The 18526-nt window shown below is 41.0% G+C and overlaps 1 protein-coding gene across 7 annotated transcripts in view; it reads right to left on the reverse strand.

The window, feature by feature from the left end:
- The window catches only part of csnk1db (casein kinase 1, delta b), a 53712-nt gene that overhangs the window by 13287 nt on the left and 21899 nt on the right, over nucleotides 1–18526 (reverse strand). For 2 of the 7 annotated variants that reach the window (XM_070989879.1, XM_070989882.1), the window contains exons 4-9: nucleotides 8848–9076; nucleotides 8542–8712; nucleotides 8254–8402; nucleotides 5031–5199; nucleotides 4335–4474; nucleotides 3607–3672 (exon numbers count right to left, since the gene is read on the reverse strand). In XM_070989879.1, the coding sequence (XP_070845980.1) occupies nucleotides 3622–3672; nucleotides 4335–4474; nucleotides 5031–5199; nucleotides 8254–8402; nucleotides 8542–8712; nucleotides 8848–9076 (909 nt within the window). In that variant the 3' untranslated portion in view covers nucleotides 3607–3621. Of the gene's footprint in view, nucleotides 1–3606; nucleotides 3678–4334; nucleotides 4475–5030; nucleotides 5200–8253; nucleotides 8403–8541; nucleotides 8713–8847; nucleotides 9077–18526 lie in introns of those variants that run through there. The other 5 variants (XR_011603448.1, XM_070989881.1, XR_011603450.1 and 2 more) reach the window with 5 other exon arrangements.

The following is an 18526-nucleotide window of genomic DNA, read 5'->3' on the forward strand; positions in this document are numbered from 1 at the left end:
CTGGTGGTAAAGGCCCACTGAAGAAGACTTCAGCATTCAGAGAGCTCACTGTATTTAGCAGTTTGCCTAAATCTCGTTTGAGCCCTTCAGATTGTTGTTTCGCAATATCATTTGCCCCTGAGTGCAGTACAAGGTATTTCAGAGTTGGAATTTCTGCAACAATACTGAGGATTTTGTCGGTCATGTTGGAGACTGTATCATCAGGAAAGCACAACACTTTTGTGTTTCTGCTGTACATTCTTCCCACATCTTTAATAGCAGAATCACCAACAATCAGAGTCTCAGGACCAGTCAGTAGCTTTCCTTGTAGCTTTCTAGATTCTGACTTCCTGTCAGGCCTTACCCTTCTCTGTGACTCCAAGAAGTTATCCAGGTTTTCAGTTGGAGATCCGGGGTCCTGCAGTAGTGGAGCTGCACACTAGCTGGTTTGGGAGATTTGTTGCTCAACTTCCCTTTAGCTTTTATCCACGGCTGTGTCTTACTCTGCACAGGTGTTGAGGAGGATGATAACGCAGACCAGCCTGTCGCATCACAGATCTCTGGGCGCTGGGTTCTACCTGTTGGTCGTCTCCCCATATCAGCTGATTTACTCTTGGGCTTTGCCCCAAGAGCATTCCAGGGAAGACTAATACTGGCAGATTTATTACCCAGTACACAGCCCTTTAGTTTCGAGGGAGCTGTATAAGAGCTAATTAGCTGGATGTTGGCATTCTCCAGTCCACTGTTTTGAGTCAGCGGCAAAGTGCTGTCATTTCCACAAAGTCCGTTCACTTATTTCCAGGTGCTGGACTTTAGTTTCCAACACTGAAACCTGCTGCAGAAGTTTGCAGAGGTCATCTGTGGAGAAAAGAGGCATCTTGGTGCTAATTAGCTTTAGCTGCCAGCAGGCTTTTTCTGTTGGTAGGCCGAAGCAGGCTTTTTCTGTCAGTAGGCCAGTGCAGAGTGTATCCGTGAAATATCAGAGGTCGCAAGGGTCATCCACAACTTTTAAATGTTTGTCCATAAAATTTGTCTTTAGATGTCCAATTCAGCCAAAAATTAAAACTTTTAAGTTTAAGGAAAATTAAAATAAATACAGAAAACAAAATGGGAAATCACGAGCACAGACAGAATCCAGCTGCCAGAGGAGGAGGAGGAGGAGGAGCACTGTGACTTGCACATCAAGTCTTGCACATCAAGTCACAGTGCCATGTATGCAGAAAATAAATAAAATGACCTGTGAGGAAACATAATTTCTTTATTGCACTTTATCTAGCACACTTTAGGCATTCATTTTTATATGATTATAAAAGTATGGTAAGTCAGTAACACATTCTCAGTTTACTGACCAAATGCATAGTTCAAAATCCATTACAGTGTCATGAAACTGACTGAGAAAATTATGACTAAAACATTTGACTGAAATTACACAAAAATCTTGACGAAAACAAACAAACAAAAAGACTAAAATGTGACATAAACCAACTACAGTTTTCAGTTAAGCGACCAAGAATAAAACTAAATGTAAATTTTTTTTGGTAAAGCGACTAAGACTAAAACTAAATTTAAAATTATTTTCAATAAGCTACTAAGACTAAAACTAAATTTAAAATTGTTGTCAAAATTAACACTGGTCTCAACTGGCTGGGTTAGACCACACTATGGACATTGCTCAAGAGAAAATACTTTCCTTTATTGATACCTATCTCATATCTCATGATGACCATGCTGTTACAACTTTGATGCAGGAACTGAAAAGAAGCAAAATAATGTTTCACATGAGGCTTCTTATTTCACTTCCACTGCAGGGCCTGCAGGGAGCGAAATGAACAGAAAAGTATTTTGTTTACTTTCATTTCTCACAGGTGGGACTATAGGACTCGACCCTTGTTGAGCTGGTGCATCATAGCTGCACGTTTGGCTGGACCATTTTCAATTTGCATTATCATTTTGATTTAGTCCCCTATGGACTTCTACAGGCTTAGGACAGGCTGTTCTTAGTACCTTTCCAGTTTTATCTGAATGACAGTGGAAGTGAAAAGGTCCAGTTCAAATGCTGAAAGAATTGTATAAAATAACAATTGGTTATCAAAAAGTGGATTCCATCACATCCTGCCCCATTAACGTTCTTGTTCTACCACCAGACCAAATTCCATTCTTAAACTGAACCATTTAAAGTTTCTTTGCTTACATGCCACATAAATGTGGACTCGTGAAGAGGGTGTATCTGCAACTTTTCGAAATTCACAACAGTTCTTTGTATCACCATAAATTTTATCCGCTGCACAGTGCTGAAAGAAAATGACTCACTTTTAAAGTTGGTTTGTCTGTTACTCCGGTTATTTCCTTTTCCTTATGACTAGTGGAACTGGATGCTGAATTCATTAAAGTACACACGAACAAATTGCCTGCTAAGCTACCATATCGCTGGTTGCTGACAAGCAATGCAGTTTTAAAGGGCAATTTTTTAAACAAAGCCCGGTACAGTGCACACTCTACATAAAATGCACAGGGACTACATTTCTTTCAGCAAACTTCACAGGGAACAATATGGGCAAAACAGCAATCTGTTTTGAGTTAACTTAATTCTCTGGTCTAACTCAGCTAAAAACACACAAACACTGATTCTGTCAGCATGTTAGCATGTAATTAAATTCAGAAACTGCCTGTAACTGGTAACGACAACTGTGGAGAGTCTCAGCCCTGGCCTTGTTGAAACAGGAAAGAGAAATTAGTGCGGCCGACAATTACAGCAGAAGGCAGTAAGGATTCACACACTGAGCTGAAATGAAACGAGTACAAATAATTTAGGTTTGGGACTTAACTATGGTGTCACTATGGTGCCCCCTTGTTTATTAGAAAACTGAATTTGTCTCAGATAAAATGACAAACACTAGACTAGAAGTGACACATGCTGGAACCACGACTGAATACAGGACTCTGAGGCAACACAATGTAGAACTGGAGTTTAGACCAGTGGTCCCCAACCACCGGGCCATGGACCGCTACCAGTCCGTGGACCATTTGGTACCGGGCTGCAGAGACTGAGCAAAAAGTATTTTATTGATCATCAGAGTCTGAAAGAAGTTTTATTTTCAAAATCAGGTACATCCGCCTGTGTCTCTGTACACGTCAAACCGCTCGTTTCGGTCATGTGATATGGTAGTAAAAAAGTAAGTCCACAAGCTAGCAAAAATGAATAAAAAAAAAACATCTCTGGGGAGCTTCTTCGAATAGGGGAAAAGGCCAAATGATGAGACAGAAGAAGAACCTACAACTTCCAAGAAAAGGAAAGCTGCATTTAAGAGACAAAGTCCTACTTAAAATACAGGTTTATTGCTTCAGGTGATTCTCACGCACCAAGTCCGCTCTGCGTAATATGTGGCGACAGGCTCGCAAATGAGGCAATGAAGCCTTCTCGTTGTAGAGAAACAAGCGCAGGGCTCCCACTAATTACAACTACATTCAGCAAAATGGTGAGTTGTATTTTTAATAATTTGTTCTTAGTTGTTTCTATGCTGGTCCGTCAAAATATTGCTTTAAATGAGACCGGTCCGTCGCACAAAAAAGGTTGGGGACTGCTGGTTTAGACCCATGCATCCCTGGTGTTTAAGGGATGGGACTCACCCAGTGTTGCCGCCGTCACACAAGGACGTGGCGAGCGTCTACTTGGCATGATGCTCGTAGGGAATGCTATTCTGAGGTTGGGGGAAGGGAGAGAGAAGGCCCAATATGTCAGAACCCATTCAGAACCCACATTCTGCACCAACCACATCACTGGAGAACTGGGTTGATTGATTGATTGATTGATTGATTGATTGATTGGTTGGTTGGTTGGTTGGTTGGTTGGTTGGTTGGTTGGTTGATTGATTGATTGATTGATTGATTGATTGATTGATTGATTGATTGATTGATGGACGGACTTAATAGCAGAATAGTTTCTCTAACAAGAAACATAAGGCTGGTGTGTTGTCAGATGAGCATCAAGACTTTCTTCTGCAGCTCTGAATCTGAGTCCTGTGTTAATCACTACATATCAGTCCTTTGTAAATCATGTAGACAAAAACTCTATGAGCATCACTCTCCAGTAATCAGAGACTAATATCTAATTATCTCACGAAGTGGCAAGATACAGACTTCCACGAAAGCAAAGTTTCATGAACTGTAAAATGTAATTCTACCTGCTACTCGTTACTACAAAGCTCAAAGTACAGCTTTCTCATGCACATTCAGAAGGCTTCTACTTCAGGCCTAGCCTTGGCTGAATTACCTATGGTAAGTACAGTGTTCTTTCTTGCTAGAGGTTAGAAGACATTATAAGAGTAAAGCAGATATGTTGCAGGGGTGTCTTGTACCTGTGAGGTGGACATGCGAGAGGTGTCCTGCCGTCCTGTTAGATCTGAGGATGAAACATTCACAGGAGTCCCGCGATGCAGTCGCATGCTGACCTTTCGTTCACGTTCCATCCCAGACACCTGTCGAGGGGATGTGTTTGCTGGAGACGAGAGATCAAGACACAAAAAATATATCAACATCGTCACACCAACCACTTCTGAGGGAATGGATACCATGAAATAATTCATGAATACTTTCCTATTTGCAACAGATTCAACACAAATAGATTTGATCAAGGTGTTCAATATTTTGATATAAGCGCCTGAGTTTGTAATGACAAACATTTTTCCAAATCTTAAAGTTTAAAATTAAAAAAAGTGGTCATGCAGTAAGTAAAACGGTATTAATGTTGCCATAAAAGGAACAGCTACGTAATAACTTTATATTTATACTGACTATACAAATACAAAGTCAGGAATATGACAGTTGTTGATATTGCCATCATAAAGAACACCCTACATATCACTTCTTTCCATGTTTTTATTGCTGACTGAAATAAAGCATACAGTTTAAGCCACTAAATACTGGCCTTGAAATCCTAAAATCATGAAACACTTCCCATTATACTGTGGTTTTTACAGTATTTTCCATGAGGATCATGCCACACTGATAGCACCAGAGTCTAGAGAGGCTGAGGTAAGCCAGAGTGAACTGACCCGTGTGTGAGGTGGGTGTTAGGGGTGTTGGCGGGGCTCCGTCTTGGGTTCCTCGTGGTCGTCCTGATGCAGCAGGTATTCCTCTGGCCCCTGGGTTTCTGCTGTGTCTCAGCCTGTCCTCCCGGTCCCGACGCTCTCTCTCTGCTTCCTCTGCTGCACGATTGGCTCCCTGTGTACAACAAAAACAGCACTGGTACCTTCTGGTGGTAGCACAGGAAAATTTCATAGTAATCCATTCAATAGCGTTATTGAATGGATTCTTATATTTCAGTAAAAGCCAAAAATGTCAACCTGGTGGTGGAGCTACAGCAGGGCTATTCAATTACAAATTAATTTGGGCCAGATTTTAAAACCAAGAACTTAAGCTCGGCCAGACATTTTAAGTGGCCAGTACGGAAGAGGTAATGACACATTTCAAACTAACACAAATTTGTGCTTATTAATTGTTTACCCTTTCAATTTGGTAACACTGGTTACTGGCACATCAAAAAGTGTATAAAAACTAGTGCTGTCAAAAAATATCGCGTTTTTAACGCAAATCAATTTTAACAGCATCCTTTTTTTTATGGTGCCAATAACGCTCTTTGTGACCTAGTGATCTTGTAGTTTTTTATAAGCTGTGACCACTGCTAGTAACGTTACAAAAACTACAGGATCTGATTGTAAACCGGAAACAAAACAATAGGCATGCCCCACGCACGTGTTTGGTCTTGCCTGCCCGCTAGCTGTAAAAAAGTAGGCTGCCGGTTTGTGTGGATGTCAAGCGCGAAACGCCAGAATGGATGCAAACAAGATTCTGAATGGAAAGTTTTGTTTCAAAAAGTTGCCAGACAGGTCGACTGACAAGACCAAAGTTATCTGTGTGTATTGTCAGTGTGAACTGAATTATTACCGCAGCACATCCAGTCTGAAATACCACTTGATGGCCAAACACACGGCTAATGTGAATTCTCCGCCGCCTCCTCGTCAAAAACCAGGCGACAATGGATGGCTTTCAACAGAGGCATATGGATACCACAACTAAGAACAAGCTTACTGCAGCCATAGCTAAGTAATGTTCATTCTTTCTGGAGGGAAATAAGAGGCTGGGTTGATAAGCCTCTGGTGAATAAACAGAAGAGCATTATAGTCTGACTGCTTGTATGTTCAAAGGAAACTTAAGAAAGGAAAGTTGAAGCCATGGTTTAACTGCACTATAGGGTGAGTCCTAGTTTACAAAGATGTGTTCTTTGTACCTTTATTTTGTATCACCCTGTTTTGATCCCTTAGAAAGGGTTGTTCAAGGGGCTTTTTTGTAACCAAGTATTTTTTTTTTGTCATCTGTTTATTGACAGTGTTAAATTGTGTGAGATTTTGCTTCAAATGTGAATGACTGCTCAAAGTGAGAATGTCAGTGTGAAATGTAACACTACATGTTGTAGTTTTCAATAAAAAAACATTTGCACAAAGCAAGCCTATCCACTTTTCCATGCTGATAACAGTATTAAAATAATAATTAATGGGACATTTAGATTAGATAAAAATGTGCGATTGACAGCACTAATAAAAACACTAGAAAAGAGCTGTAATTGAATAGAATCCCAGGCAGTAGCAACACTTTTGAAATAAAAGAATAAACATTATGGTCTCATGATACCCAGGAACATTTCAAACTACGAAAAAACAATAAACTACACAGTATTGGAAACATTTGTTTCCCTTTTGAAACAAAAGACACATATAAAGTTCATGCAATCAAAAAAGTACAGTTTAGCAATGCCATTTGGTTCCCCTTGATAATAAAATAAACATTGTTATCATATCTGACCCTGGCACATCACAAAATGCATTTAACTAAATAAAAGACTCTTCCATGCCCAAACCCAAAACAAGTGACAACAGTAACTAACACTGATCTATACATGAATGAATACTACACTACACATCTACCTATTACCCATTTTTTTAAATGACCCCATGTGATATTAAGCATCTCTTTATTACACCTCCAACATTATACTGATATGTAGGCTACAGCTACCCTGCTGACTTTGTTAGTGGGAGAAGTAACATTTTTGGTCTTAACAAGAACGCAAGAAGCCAATGCAATCCAAAGACACTGGTGAAGAATACTGTCAGTCAGGGAGTAACAACATGTATGTCCACACCATGGTAGTACAGCTCCAGTTGTAAGATGCAATCAAACTCTGCACTTTTGAGGCCCTCTCCTGAGATCCCTTTCCTGAGAAAGTTTGCTTGGAAAGGTGGATGTGTCTCAATGTGGTGTCTGTGGACACTGTAATCTGTAAGTACCGCAACCCACTCATTACAAATGTCAGTCCAGGCTGGGTTAAAACAACAGTTTTCATAATCAATTTTACATTTCATGGTTGAGAAAGATCTTTTAGTTGGCATCATAGGACTACTACTACTACTACTAAGACTACTACTACTGGACACACTTTCACAACAATGTGCTGCATTGTGGGTTGAATGTCGCTACGCTATGCAGAGTGTTGCATTCATGGTTTGTACTACTGTAGGAATTTTCAAAGGCTTGTGAAAGGTGTTTTTCTCTGCTCCTCTGGCTAGACCATGCACTGGTCAAATAGCGGCCCATGGGCTACATGTGGCCCAGATGTAACCCCCCAAGTGGGGAGACTATTTGAATAGGCCTGTGCAAGAGGAAAAGTCAGGGGGTAATTAAAAAATTCATCAGAGAGTTGCCTAAAGTGGTGGACTGCCCAACACTGCCATCCTTACAGCCACAACACAAGACTAAAGCCTTTAATGAAGTTTCTTCAACAACTAGTTTCACAACTAGTAAGGGTGCTTATTCATCAATACTGAGAATTATTTTTAGATATCACCCTGACACAAGAATTATTGCAATATGATGTGGAATGATTTTTACACAACAGGTCATCTCCCCTGCTTACATTCATTCAGTCTTTTCCACCATAAAAAAGACAAAACACACTGAGGGTAAAATGAATATGACATGGATTCAATATACAAATCAAATTCTGATCAAATGCAAAAAATAGGTAAAATAATTCCAGCCTCAAAGTATCAGTGTTGCCTTTTGCTAATCTGAGATAAAATGCCATGGTATCAACACAAATACCTCACCATGAATTAAGGCAGGTATCTAGAAAACTGTTCAAACATACACTTATACACATTTACTGTAGATGATCAACCACACACAGTTCAGATACAGAGTGAGTACATTAGTACTCACAAACTTGAGCATGTTCCAGTCAAAGACGTAGTCATATGAGAAGCCCTGTCTGTGGAACAGGTTCCTGAAGAGCTGCCGTAGGTAAGAGTAGTCCGGCTTGTCATCGAAACGCAGGGATCGACAAAAATTCAGGTAGGTTGCAAACTCAGCTGTGATAAGATGGAGAAAACATTTCATATTTGATGGGAGTGACTGACTGTTCTTGATTAATATGGAACACAAAATCATTTTAAAATATTTTTAAAAGCTGAAAGTTTAAAAAAAAAAAAAAAAAGAGTTGAGACTCACAGGGGTATCCCTTACAAAGCACCTCAATGGGAGTGGACATTTTCTTCTCACTGATGCGTTCATACTTCTGCCTCTTGGTGGCAGCCTTGAGGCCTTGCCAAGGCAGCGAGCCCAGATTAAAATACATGAGAACATAGCCCAAGGACTCCAGGTCATCGCGCCTCGACTGCTCTGTAGAGGCAGAGAAGAGACAAGGAGAAGAATGACCAGAAGAGGACAAAAAAGAAACATTACTGCACTCATACAACTTCAAATATGTCACACAAGCTTAGCCGATGTATTTTATTTATTTATTTATTTTTTTACCAATCCCCAGATGTGTATTGATTGAGGCGTAGCGTGCAGTGCCAGTCAGGTTCTTGTTCTCGCGGTAGGGAATATGCTGGTGTGTACGAGCGTCACGGTATTTTTTGGCAAGGCCAAAGTCAATAATGTAGACCAGGTTGCCCTTTTTGCCCAGTCCCATGAGGAAGTTATCAGGCTTCACATCTCTGTGGATGAAGTTCTTGGAGTGTATGTACTCAATGCGACTGATCTGTAGTGGAGAGTAACAAAATAACAGACAAATTGGGTCACTACACCATGTTAATACGCAAGCATTTGCCAAGTGCTGGCTAAGCAGCCACACACTCACCTCTGTCTGACAGCTCATGTTTGCTGACTAAACCCAATGACCATGACCTTAATCAGAACAAACCATTAGTTTATAACCTATTATTTACGGTAGATTTTACAGGATAAGTGATAGGTGAATGTGGCACACAGAAGGACTGTTGTCAAAGTTTGCCTATAATTGAACTGGTGACAGTTGTAACCATGCAGTATGTGCTATAACCAGTGTTGTGCCTGAACACATTCACTGAACAATAGTTCATGTACTCGTTCATATTTTGGGCGAACATGAACCGAACGTACTGTATTACTGCCTGATGAACGTTACTGTGAACTCATTCTGGTGTCTGTGAATGGCACGCTCTCAGTTTAACTTCGTTCAATAGGGTGCCAGATTTCTATAGAGCCTTCCGGGCAAAAACCCGGCTAAAACACACTGTAAACAGGCCTTAATATGTAGCGGAAAAAACATCCAAGCTGGCAACTCCAGCCACCCGTGTCACACCGTTGCATGCGTCATCAAAACAAAAAGCAGCATGTGGGCAACAGCAGCATGTAGGCGACAAAGCAGCATGGAGGCATCGTATGATCATTTAAACAAGTTTTATGACAAGGTCGGTGATGGGAAAAATCTTACATTTCTGTGCAAACTTTGCCTACTGGCTTTCAAAAAGAAAATCCCCACTTTAGTCACATGGGGTGAAAGCTGCAGCTGCTACTGGTGTGGACTGAATGGACAGCAACAAAGCGCTAAAGCAGCAATGGGGGAATGTTGTCCCATCAATGCTAATGTAAACCCTGGTTAGATAAGGATTCAAAATTGGATATGAAGATGAAATCTGACGCATAGTTACACTGTTAAAACTGATAAAATAATTGCTGTCTGTTGTTCTATTTGGTCTGTGGCAATAATTTTGAAAAATAATCGCTCGCAGCAACATATGGAAAAAAAGAACTATGAACTAGTTCATTTTAGAATGGTAAACTTCAAAATTTTGAATTATGAACTATGAACTGAACTAGTTAATTTTAAAATTTGTGAACTGAACTTTGAACTAGTTCATGTAGAAAGTGAACTTTCCCAACACTGGCTATAACCACATGGCTACAAAGGCCCTCTCTTTAATATTAAAATCTTTAAAATTTTTCCAGACATTAAGTTGTTTATTTTCAGGGCAGCATGGAGGCGCAGCAGGTAGTGCGCGTGCCTCATTTAGGTTAATTGGTGACTCTGAAATTGCCCATACGTGTGAATGTGAACGTGAATGATTGTTTGTCTGTATATGTTGCCCTGCAATTGGCTGGCGACCGGTTCAGGGTGTACCCCGCCTCTCGCCCGTTGACAGCTGGGATAGGCTCCAGCACCCCCGCAACCCCGAAAAGCGATGGTCGAGTATAGACAATGGATGGATGTTTATTTTCAGTTATTTAGAACTTCAAACATTGTTTTAAATATAACTGTAATAAATGCTGTGTTCATAAACACATTGTTAAAGGTTTGATTATTCAGATAACGACAAGAATTTACTGCACTGTGGTTGTATGCCTCCACCAACAAGTCAAATTGCAGTTTACATCCATGTCTGTCCTCATTCAAACTCTAACTAAATAGAGTAACTAAATACCCAATTAACTAAATTTAATAAAAGCTAAGTGAAGGAAAATGAAAATGATCACAATATTGACATGTATGATTCTTGTGAATAATTTCCAATGAGAATCATGGCGTCTTCACTTAGAGACTATTTCTTCAATGAACTGACAGAAAGCTTTGTCACATGGCACAAGATCATTGCACATGCTTGGCCAATAAAGCTGCTCCTGATAGAACACAACGTTCTAGCAATAGACAATGCTTCAAATACAGATGTTGCTGCAAACATTGCAGCCATTTGCTAAAATCAAAAAGTTCTTTTTTTTTTCTCATTAATGTACACACAGCACCCCATATTGACAGAAAAACACAGAATTGTTGACATTTTTGCAGATTTTTAAAAAAGAAAAACTGAAATATTACACAATATTCAGACTATGAATATTGAATGTGCAAAATTGAATTAGATGTGCAGAAACTGAAATTGGAAAATATACATCAGAACAGACAGTGACAGTGAAAGTCCAAGGGCCATTCAGAGGGAGGAGTTGTGTAGGTTGATGGCCACAGGCAGGAATGATTTCCTGTAGCGTTCAGTCCTTAGTGGTATGAGTCTCTCACTGAACGTAAACAAAAAAAGTGTTAAACAAACCAGAATATGTTTTAAATTTTAGATTCTTCAAAGCAGCCACCATTTGCTTTAATGACAGATTAGATTCAACTTTATTGTCATTGTCAGAGTGCAGCACAGAGACAACAAAATGCAGTTTAGTGTCAGTGTCAATCATTTTGGGTGGGGGGGGGGGGGGGGGGTGAGGGGGGTGTAGGAGAGCCATGACATGGTAGAGGGAGTGTCAGTGTCAATGGCAGGGCGGTGTGCCTTCTCAAGAGTTAATTTCTGGAATTTCTTGATTTCTTAATGTGTTTGAGACCATCAGTTATGTTGTGCAGAGGTAGAATTGGTACAGTGAATTTGACTACTGTTATAATCCATATTATGGCAAGAACCACTCAACTAAGTAAAGATAAACGACAGTCCATCATTACTTTATGACATGAAGGTCAGTCGGTCGGAAAAATTTCAAGAACTCTGAACGTATCCTCAAGTGCAGTTGCAAAGATGATCAAAATGAAACTGGCTCTCATGAGGACTGCCACAGGAAAGGAAGACAAAGAGTTACCTCTGCTGGAGAGGATAAGTTCATCTGATTTACTAGCCTCAGAAACCACAAATTAACAGCACCTCAGAGTAGAGCCCACATAAATGCTTCACAGAGTTCAAGTAACAGACACATCTTAACATCAACCGCTCAGAGGAGACTGTGTGAATCAGGCCTTCATGGTCGAATTTCTGCAAACAAGCAACGAGAAGAAGATAATTGCTTGGGCCAAGAAACACAAGGAATGGACATTAGACCACTGGAAATCTATCCTTTGGTCTGGTGAGTCAGAATTTGAGATTTCTGGCTCCACCCGCCATGTCTTTGTGAGATGCAGAAAAGATGAGCAGATGGTTTCTACATTTGTGGTTCCAGCCATGTAAATGTAAATGTAAATGTAAATGTGCTTTATTTATACAGCCCTTTACAACAACCTTTCGGTGAACCAAAGTGCTTTACAATAAAATGAGTAAAAACAATGAGAGACAATAAAACAATAAAACCAAACAGAATGAAATACTATAAATAACATACAATAAAACAAAGTTAATGTCATCACGCTATTGGGTTGTGAAAGCCATCCTGAATAAATAGGTTTTTAATCGAGATTTGAAGAGGCCCAGATCAGAAGCCAGACGTATTTCAGCGGGGAGCTTATTCCAGAGCCTGGGAACAGCAATGGAGAAGGCTCGGTCACCCCAGTGTTTGTATTTTGACCTGGGCACTTCCAACAAGAGTTGGTTGGATGACCTCAAGGCTCTACCAGGCTCACGAACAGTTAAAAGCTCAGATAAATAAGGTGGTGCGAGGCCATTAAGAGCTTTAAAAACAAACAAAGTTTAAAATCAATTCTGTATTGGACAGGAAGCCAATGAAGGGAGTTAAGAACAGGAGTGATATGCTCTCGTCTGTTTGTGTTGGTCAAAAGACAGGCCGCAGCGTTTTGCACAAGTTGAAGGCGACTGAGAGAAGACTGGGAGACGCCGACATTAAGTGCATTGCAATAGTCTAATCTTGAACTGATTAGCGCATGGATGGCTTTCTCTAAGTCGTGACGGCTTAAAAACATTTTAACTTTGGCCAGTAGACGTAGCTGGACGAAACTAGTCCTGACAACATTGTCAATTTGTTTGTCAAACTTCAGAAGACTGTCGAAAAGCACTCCCAGATTTCTGACGGTTGGACTGAGTTTTGAAGACAAGGTGCCAAAGCCAGCCGTCACGATATCCCCAAACACAATGCATTCTGTCTCATCATCATTTAAGTGAAGAAAGTTTTGTGCTAGCCAGTGCTTAATATCAGCAACACAAGCAAACAAAGAATTCTTTGCAATGTGACTGTTATTCTTCATGGGCAGATAGATTTGTAGATCATCTGCATAACAATGAAAAGAAAGGTTGTGCCTTGCAATAATTGACCCAAGTGGTAACATGTATAGGGAAAAGAGAATAGGGCCAAGAATAGAGCCTTGTGGGACCCCGCAGGAGAGGGAAGCACTGGAAGAGGACAAGTCACCAACCATAACAGAGTAGGTTCTGCTGGATAGATACGATATGAACCAGTGCAGAGCAGTGCCGTGGATACCAACAAAATTTCTCAGGTGTGACAGGAGGACTGAGTGGTCCACCGTGTCAAAGGCTGCCGTAAGGTCAAGCAGTACTAGGACAACAGGGCATTTGGCATCCACAGACAGCGCAATATCGTTGTGCACCTTTAACAGTGCAGACTCAGTGCTGTGTCGAGACCTGAACCCAGATTGAAACTTTTCAAGCACAGCATTGTTTTCCAGAAAGGACTGTAATTGTTTAAAAACAACCTTTTCTAGGACCTTAGAAAGGAAGGGCAGATGAGAAACAGGTCTAAAATTTGATAAAACTGAGGGGTCAAGATTAGGCTTTTTAAGAAGGGGCCTGACCACAGCATGTTTAAAAGCAGCCGGGAAGGTTCCCAACCTAAGGCAGGTAATAAGAACCAGAAGGCTTGGCCCCACAGTATTAAAAACAGATTTTAGGACTTTGGGAGGGACAATATCCAATGGGCAATTTGTAGGTTTTAAGGATTTCACTACGTCACCTAAAGAAGAAAGAGAAACCAACTCAAACTGGTCGAGTACAACAGAGTGAGTTGGGGCAACAAGCAAGTCCTTATTAACACTCATGTTAAAACTTTTACTAGTGTCTTGTCTGACAGAGTCCACTTTGTCAACAAAATAACGCAGAAACATCTCGCAAGTGGCAGTTGAGACATCAGTCACAGCAGAAATGGATGGATTAACAACAGCATTAATAGTATTGAATAAAACCCTGGGACAAGATTTTGCTTCCTGTACAGCCCTCTGATAGTCAGTAAGGGAACTCCTTAACATTTCCAGTGTGGCTGATAACTCCTCCTCCTCTGGTAGCTGGTTTCTGTCTGGGCTCGTGATTTCCCATTTTGTTTTCTGTATTTATTTTAATTTTCCTTAAACTTGAAAGTTTTAATTTTTGGCTGAATTGGACATCTAAAGACATATTTTATGGACAAACATTTAAAAGTTGTGGATGACCCTTGAGACCTCTGATATTTCACGGATACACTCTGCTCTGGCCTACTGACAGAAAAAGCCTGCTTCGGCCTACCAACAGAAAAAGCCTGAAAAAAGCCATCCACAGATGACCTCTACAAACTTCTGCAGCAGTGTTGGAAACTAAAGTCCAGCGTCTGGAAATAAACGCAGAAGTGAACGGACTTTGTGGAAATGACAGCACTTTGCCGCTGACTCAAAACAGCGGACTGGAGAATGCCAACATCCAGCTAATTAGCTCTTATACAGCTCCCTTGAAACTAAAGGGCTGTGTACTGGGTAATAAATCTGCCAGTATTAGTCCTCCCTGGAATGCTCTTGGGGCAAAGCCCAAGAGTAAATCAGCTGATATGGGGAGACGTCCAACAGGTAGAACCCAGCGCCCAGAGATCTGTGATGCGACAGGCTGGCCTGCATTATCATCCTCCTCAACATCTGTGCAGAGTAAGACACAGCCGTGGATAAAAGCTAAAGGGAAGTTGAGCAACAAAGCTCCCAAACCAGCTAGTGTGCAGTTACAAAATCAGTTTGCTCCACTACTGCAGGACCCCGGATCTCCAACTGAAAACCTGGATAACTTCTCGGACTCACAGAGAAGGGTAAGGCCTGACAGGAAGTCAGAATCTAGAAAGCTACAAGGAAAGCTACTGACTGGTCCTGAGACTCTGATTGTTGGCGATTCTGCTATTAAAGATGTGGGAAGAATGTACAGCAGAAACACAAAAGTGTTATGCTTTCCTGATGATACAGTCTCCAACATGACCGACAAAATCCTCAGTATTGTTGCAGAAATTCCAACTCTGAAATACCTTGTACTGCACACAGGGGCAAATGATATTGCGAAACGACAATCTTAAGGGCTCAAACGAGATTTAGGTAAACTGCTAAATACAGTGAGCTCTCTGAATGCTGAAGTCTTCTTCAGTGGGCCTTTACCACCAGTCAGAGGAGGAGGAGAGAGATTCAGCAGATTGTTGGCAGTAAACAGATGGCTTTCAACTGCATGCATTGTCCACTCAGTGCATTTTATTGACAATTTCAACTTTTTCTAGGACCGCAGACATTTTTTCAAAGGAGACGGACTTTCCCTAAACAAGTCAGGAGTAAAACTTTTTGCCTCCAACCTATCTTTCTTCCTGCGTCACACTGTTCCCACTCCCAAGGACAAGAGACAAGAGGAATCCAAACAAAAGCAGCAAACACCAAAACATGAAGGAGAACTAACTCTCCCCCCGCCTGTGTGCTCTAACCATGAGGGATGCCAGAGCAAAAAAGCGGATGCCTCATGTCCTCCACCAGAGGCCACTGCTCGTGAGGATTCACTGACTCCAACCACTAAAACTCCACCTAGGCCACCATCTCCAACTGCTCAAACTCCATCCAACTCATCATCTTCACTGGGTATCCCATCACCCTCCTCCCCCCTACTGGAGTTTACTGACCAAATGAACAAACTTGTCAGTGCTGGTATCAGGCTTACTCCTCGCCCATCTGGGATCCTGTCCCCCCAAAATCCACCCCGCCCCCTACAACCACCCTGTCCCCCTCCACCGCCACAGCGCCGACGGGCACCTCCTCCACCCCCTCCACGGCTTGATCTGAATCTACTCCAGTCCCCTAGTAAGAGCCCAGCACAGCCACCTATTTGTGTTGGTAACTGATGTGTTCTGGGTCCAGCTTTTAAGGCAAATGTTATGCCTCACTTTTCCAAGGAAAAGCCAGGGCCCATTGTGCCAGAAGCTACATTGATTCATGTCTCAATAGGTAGGAGGAGAAGATCGGTCCATCTCTCCAGAAACATCACATCATCGAATTTAACATGTATTCCATGTCAGCCACAGTATGTTCTAAAACATGGGGATGTTAGACTTTTTAGCACATTTAACTTGGCTCTTTTAAATGTCAGGTCTTTGGCGGACAAATCATTCTTAATCAATGACTTTATCATCAAGCACAAGCTTGATTTAATGTTTTTAACTGAAACTTGGTTAGGACAAGATAACAGCACAGCAGTTCTCAATGAGTCAGCCCCTCTGAATTTCAGTTTCATAAGTGAAGTAAGAATGCATAAGAGAGGAGGCGGAGTCGCCATTTTGTTTAATGATAGCATTCAATGCAAGAGAGTCTCTTACAGTCAGTTTGAATCTTTTGAATATGTTGCCATTCAATCAAAGTTTCCCTGTCGATCAGTCTTCGTAACCATCTACAAGCCCCCCAAATTCAATGCAAAGTTTTCTGATGAGTTTGCCAATCTACTGTCTGTTTGTATTGATTTTGACTGTGTTGTGTTAGTGGGTGACTTCAACATTCATGTTGATAATCTCAAAGATGGATGTGCTAAAGAACTTTTAAATATCCTGGATCATTTTGGCCTATCTCAGCACGTAACACATTGAACACATAACAAAGGGCTTATATTAGATTTGGTTATCTCCAAAGGGCTTAATATCTCTGAGGTTGTGGTGACGGATGTTGCTCTTTCTGATCATTACTGTGTGTCATTTAAAATGGCCACACCTGCTATTCTTAACAAAAGTGGAACAGAGATTATCAAAAAGCGTTTTATTAATGATAATACCTGTGCAGTCTTCACTCAGTCTTTTATACCATCACCAACACTGCCCTCAGCTTCAACTGATGACCTTGTAAATAATTTCAGTTCCAAAGTTATGACTATTATTGACTCCATCACCCCAATTAAGACCAAAGCTCTGTCAGGAAGGAAAAAGGCTCCTTGGAGAGACACCACACTGGTCAAAGTCCAGAAAAGAGTCTGCAGACAGGCAGAGCGCAGGTGGCGAAAAACCAAACTCCAGGTTAACTATGAGATTTACAATAACAGTCTCCACACCTATAACCATGAACTAAAGAAGGCAAGCCAAGTATTCTTCTCAGAGATTATCAACAGAAACTGTAATAATGCCCGCACTTTGTTTTCTGTTGTGGACAGACCCCACAGCATCAGTCCCTCCTGAGCTGCTATCCAACAAGTCATGCAATGATTTTGCAGCCTTTTTTACAGATAAAATTTCAATTCAATTCAATTCAATTCAATTTATTTGTATAGCGCCAAATCACAACAGAAGTTGTCTCAGGACACTTTCCATATAGAGCTGGTACAGACCAAGCTCTTTTATCTACAGAGAACCAACAATTCCCCCATGAGCAAGCACTTGGCGACAGTGGCGAGGAAAAACTTCCTTTTAACAGGCAGAAACCTTGGGCAGAACCAGACTCTGGGTGGGCGGCCATCTGCCTCGACCGGTTGGGTGAGAGATGTTTCAAGGATAAGACAAACAGTGTGCAGCTCCAACTCAGGCAAAATGATAAGTCCATCTGTGCCTTTTTGTTCTCCAGTAAATCTAGCACATTTTAACCTGCTAGATCATACAAGGCTGACAGAAACTGTATCACAGTTAAAATCCACAACATGCTGCCTTGATACTCTGCCAACAAACTTTTTTTAAATGTTTTTAATTGCATAGCTCCAGATGTGTTGTAGATTATAAATAATTCTCTTCAGTCTGGTCAGTTTCCCCAGGCCTTGAAAACTGCAGTAATAAAACCTCTCCTAAAAAAGACTAATCTGGATGCTTCAGTAATAAGTAACTACAGGCCAATATCAAATCTTCCCTTGCTAGGAAAAATTACTGAAAGGGTTGTTTTTCAACAAACGCATGCTTTCATGATGCAGAACAATCTTTTTAATGCATTTCAGTCATCCACACCACAGCACTGAGACTGTACTTATCAAAGTTTTAAACGACATACATCTGAATAATGATGCTTCCAAAACCTCAGTCTTAGTATTATTAGATCTCAGGGCTGCCTTTCATACAGTTGATCGTGACATACTTCTTGACAGACTGGAAAAATGGGTTACTGGCACTGTACTACACTGGTTCAAATCCTATTTACAAGATAGAGACTACTTTGTGTCAATTGGTGAGCATGTCTCTGAACGAAAAAAGGTGAAGTGTGGGGTGCCACAAGGGTCCATTCTCGGACCACTTCTTTTCAATATCAACATGTTGCCCCTAGCTCAGATTATGGAGC

This window comes from Chaetodon trifascialis, chromosome 21 (assembly GCF_039877785.1).
Source record: "Chaetodon trifascialis isolate fChaTrf1 chromosome 21, fChaTrf1.hap1, whole genome shotgun sequence".
Classification (NCBI taxonomy): Eukaryota; Metazoa; Chordata; class Actinopteri; order Chaetodontiformes; family Chaetodontidae; genus Chaetodon; species Chaetodon trifascialis.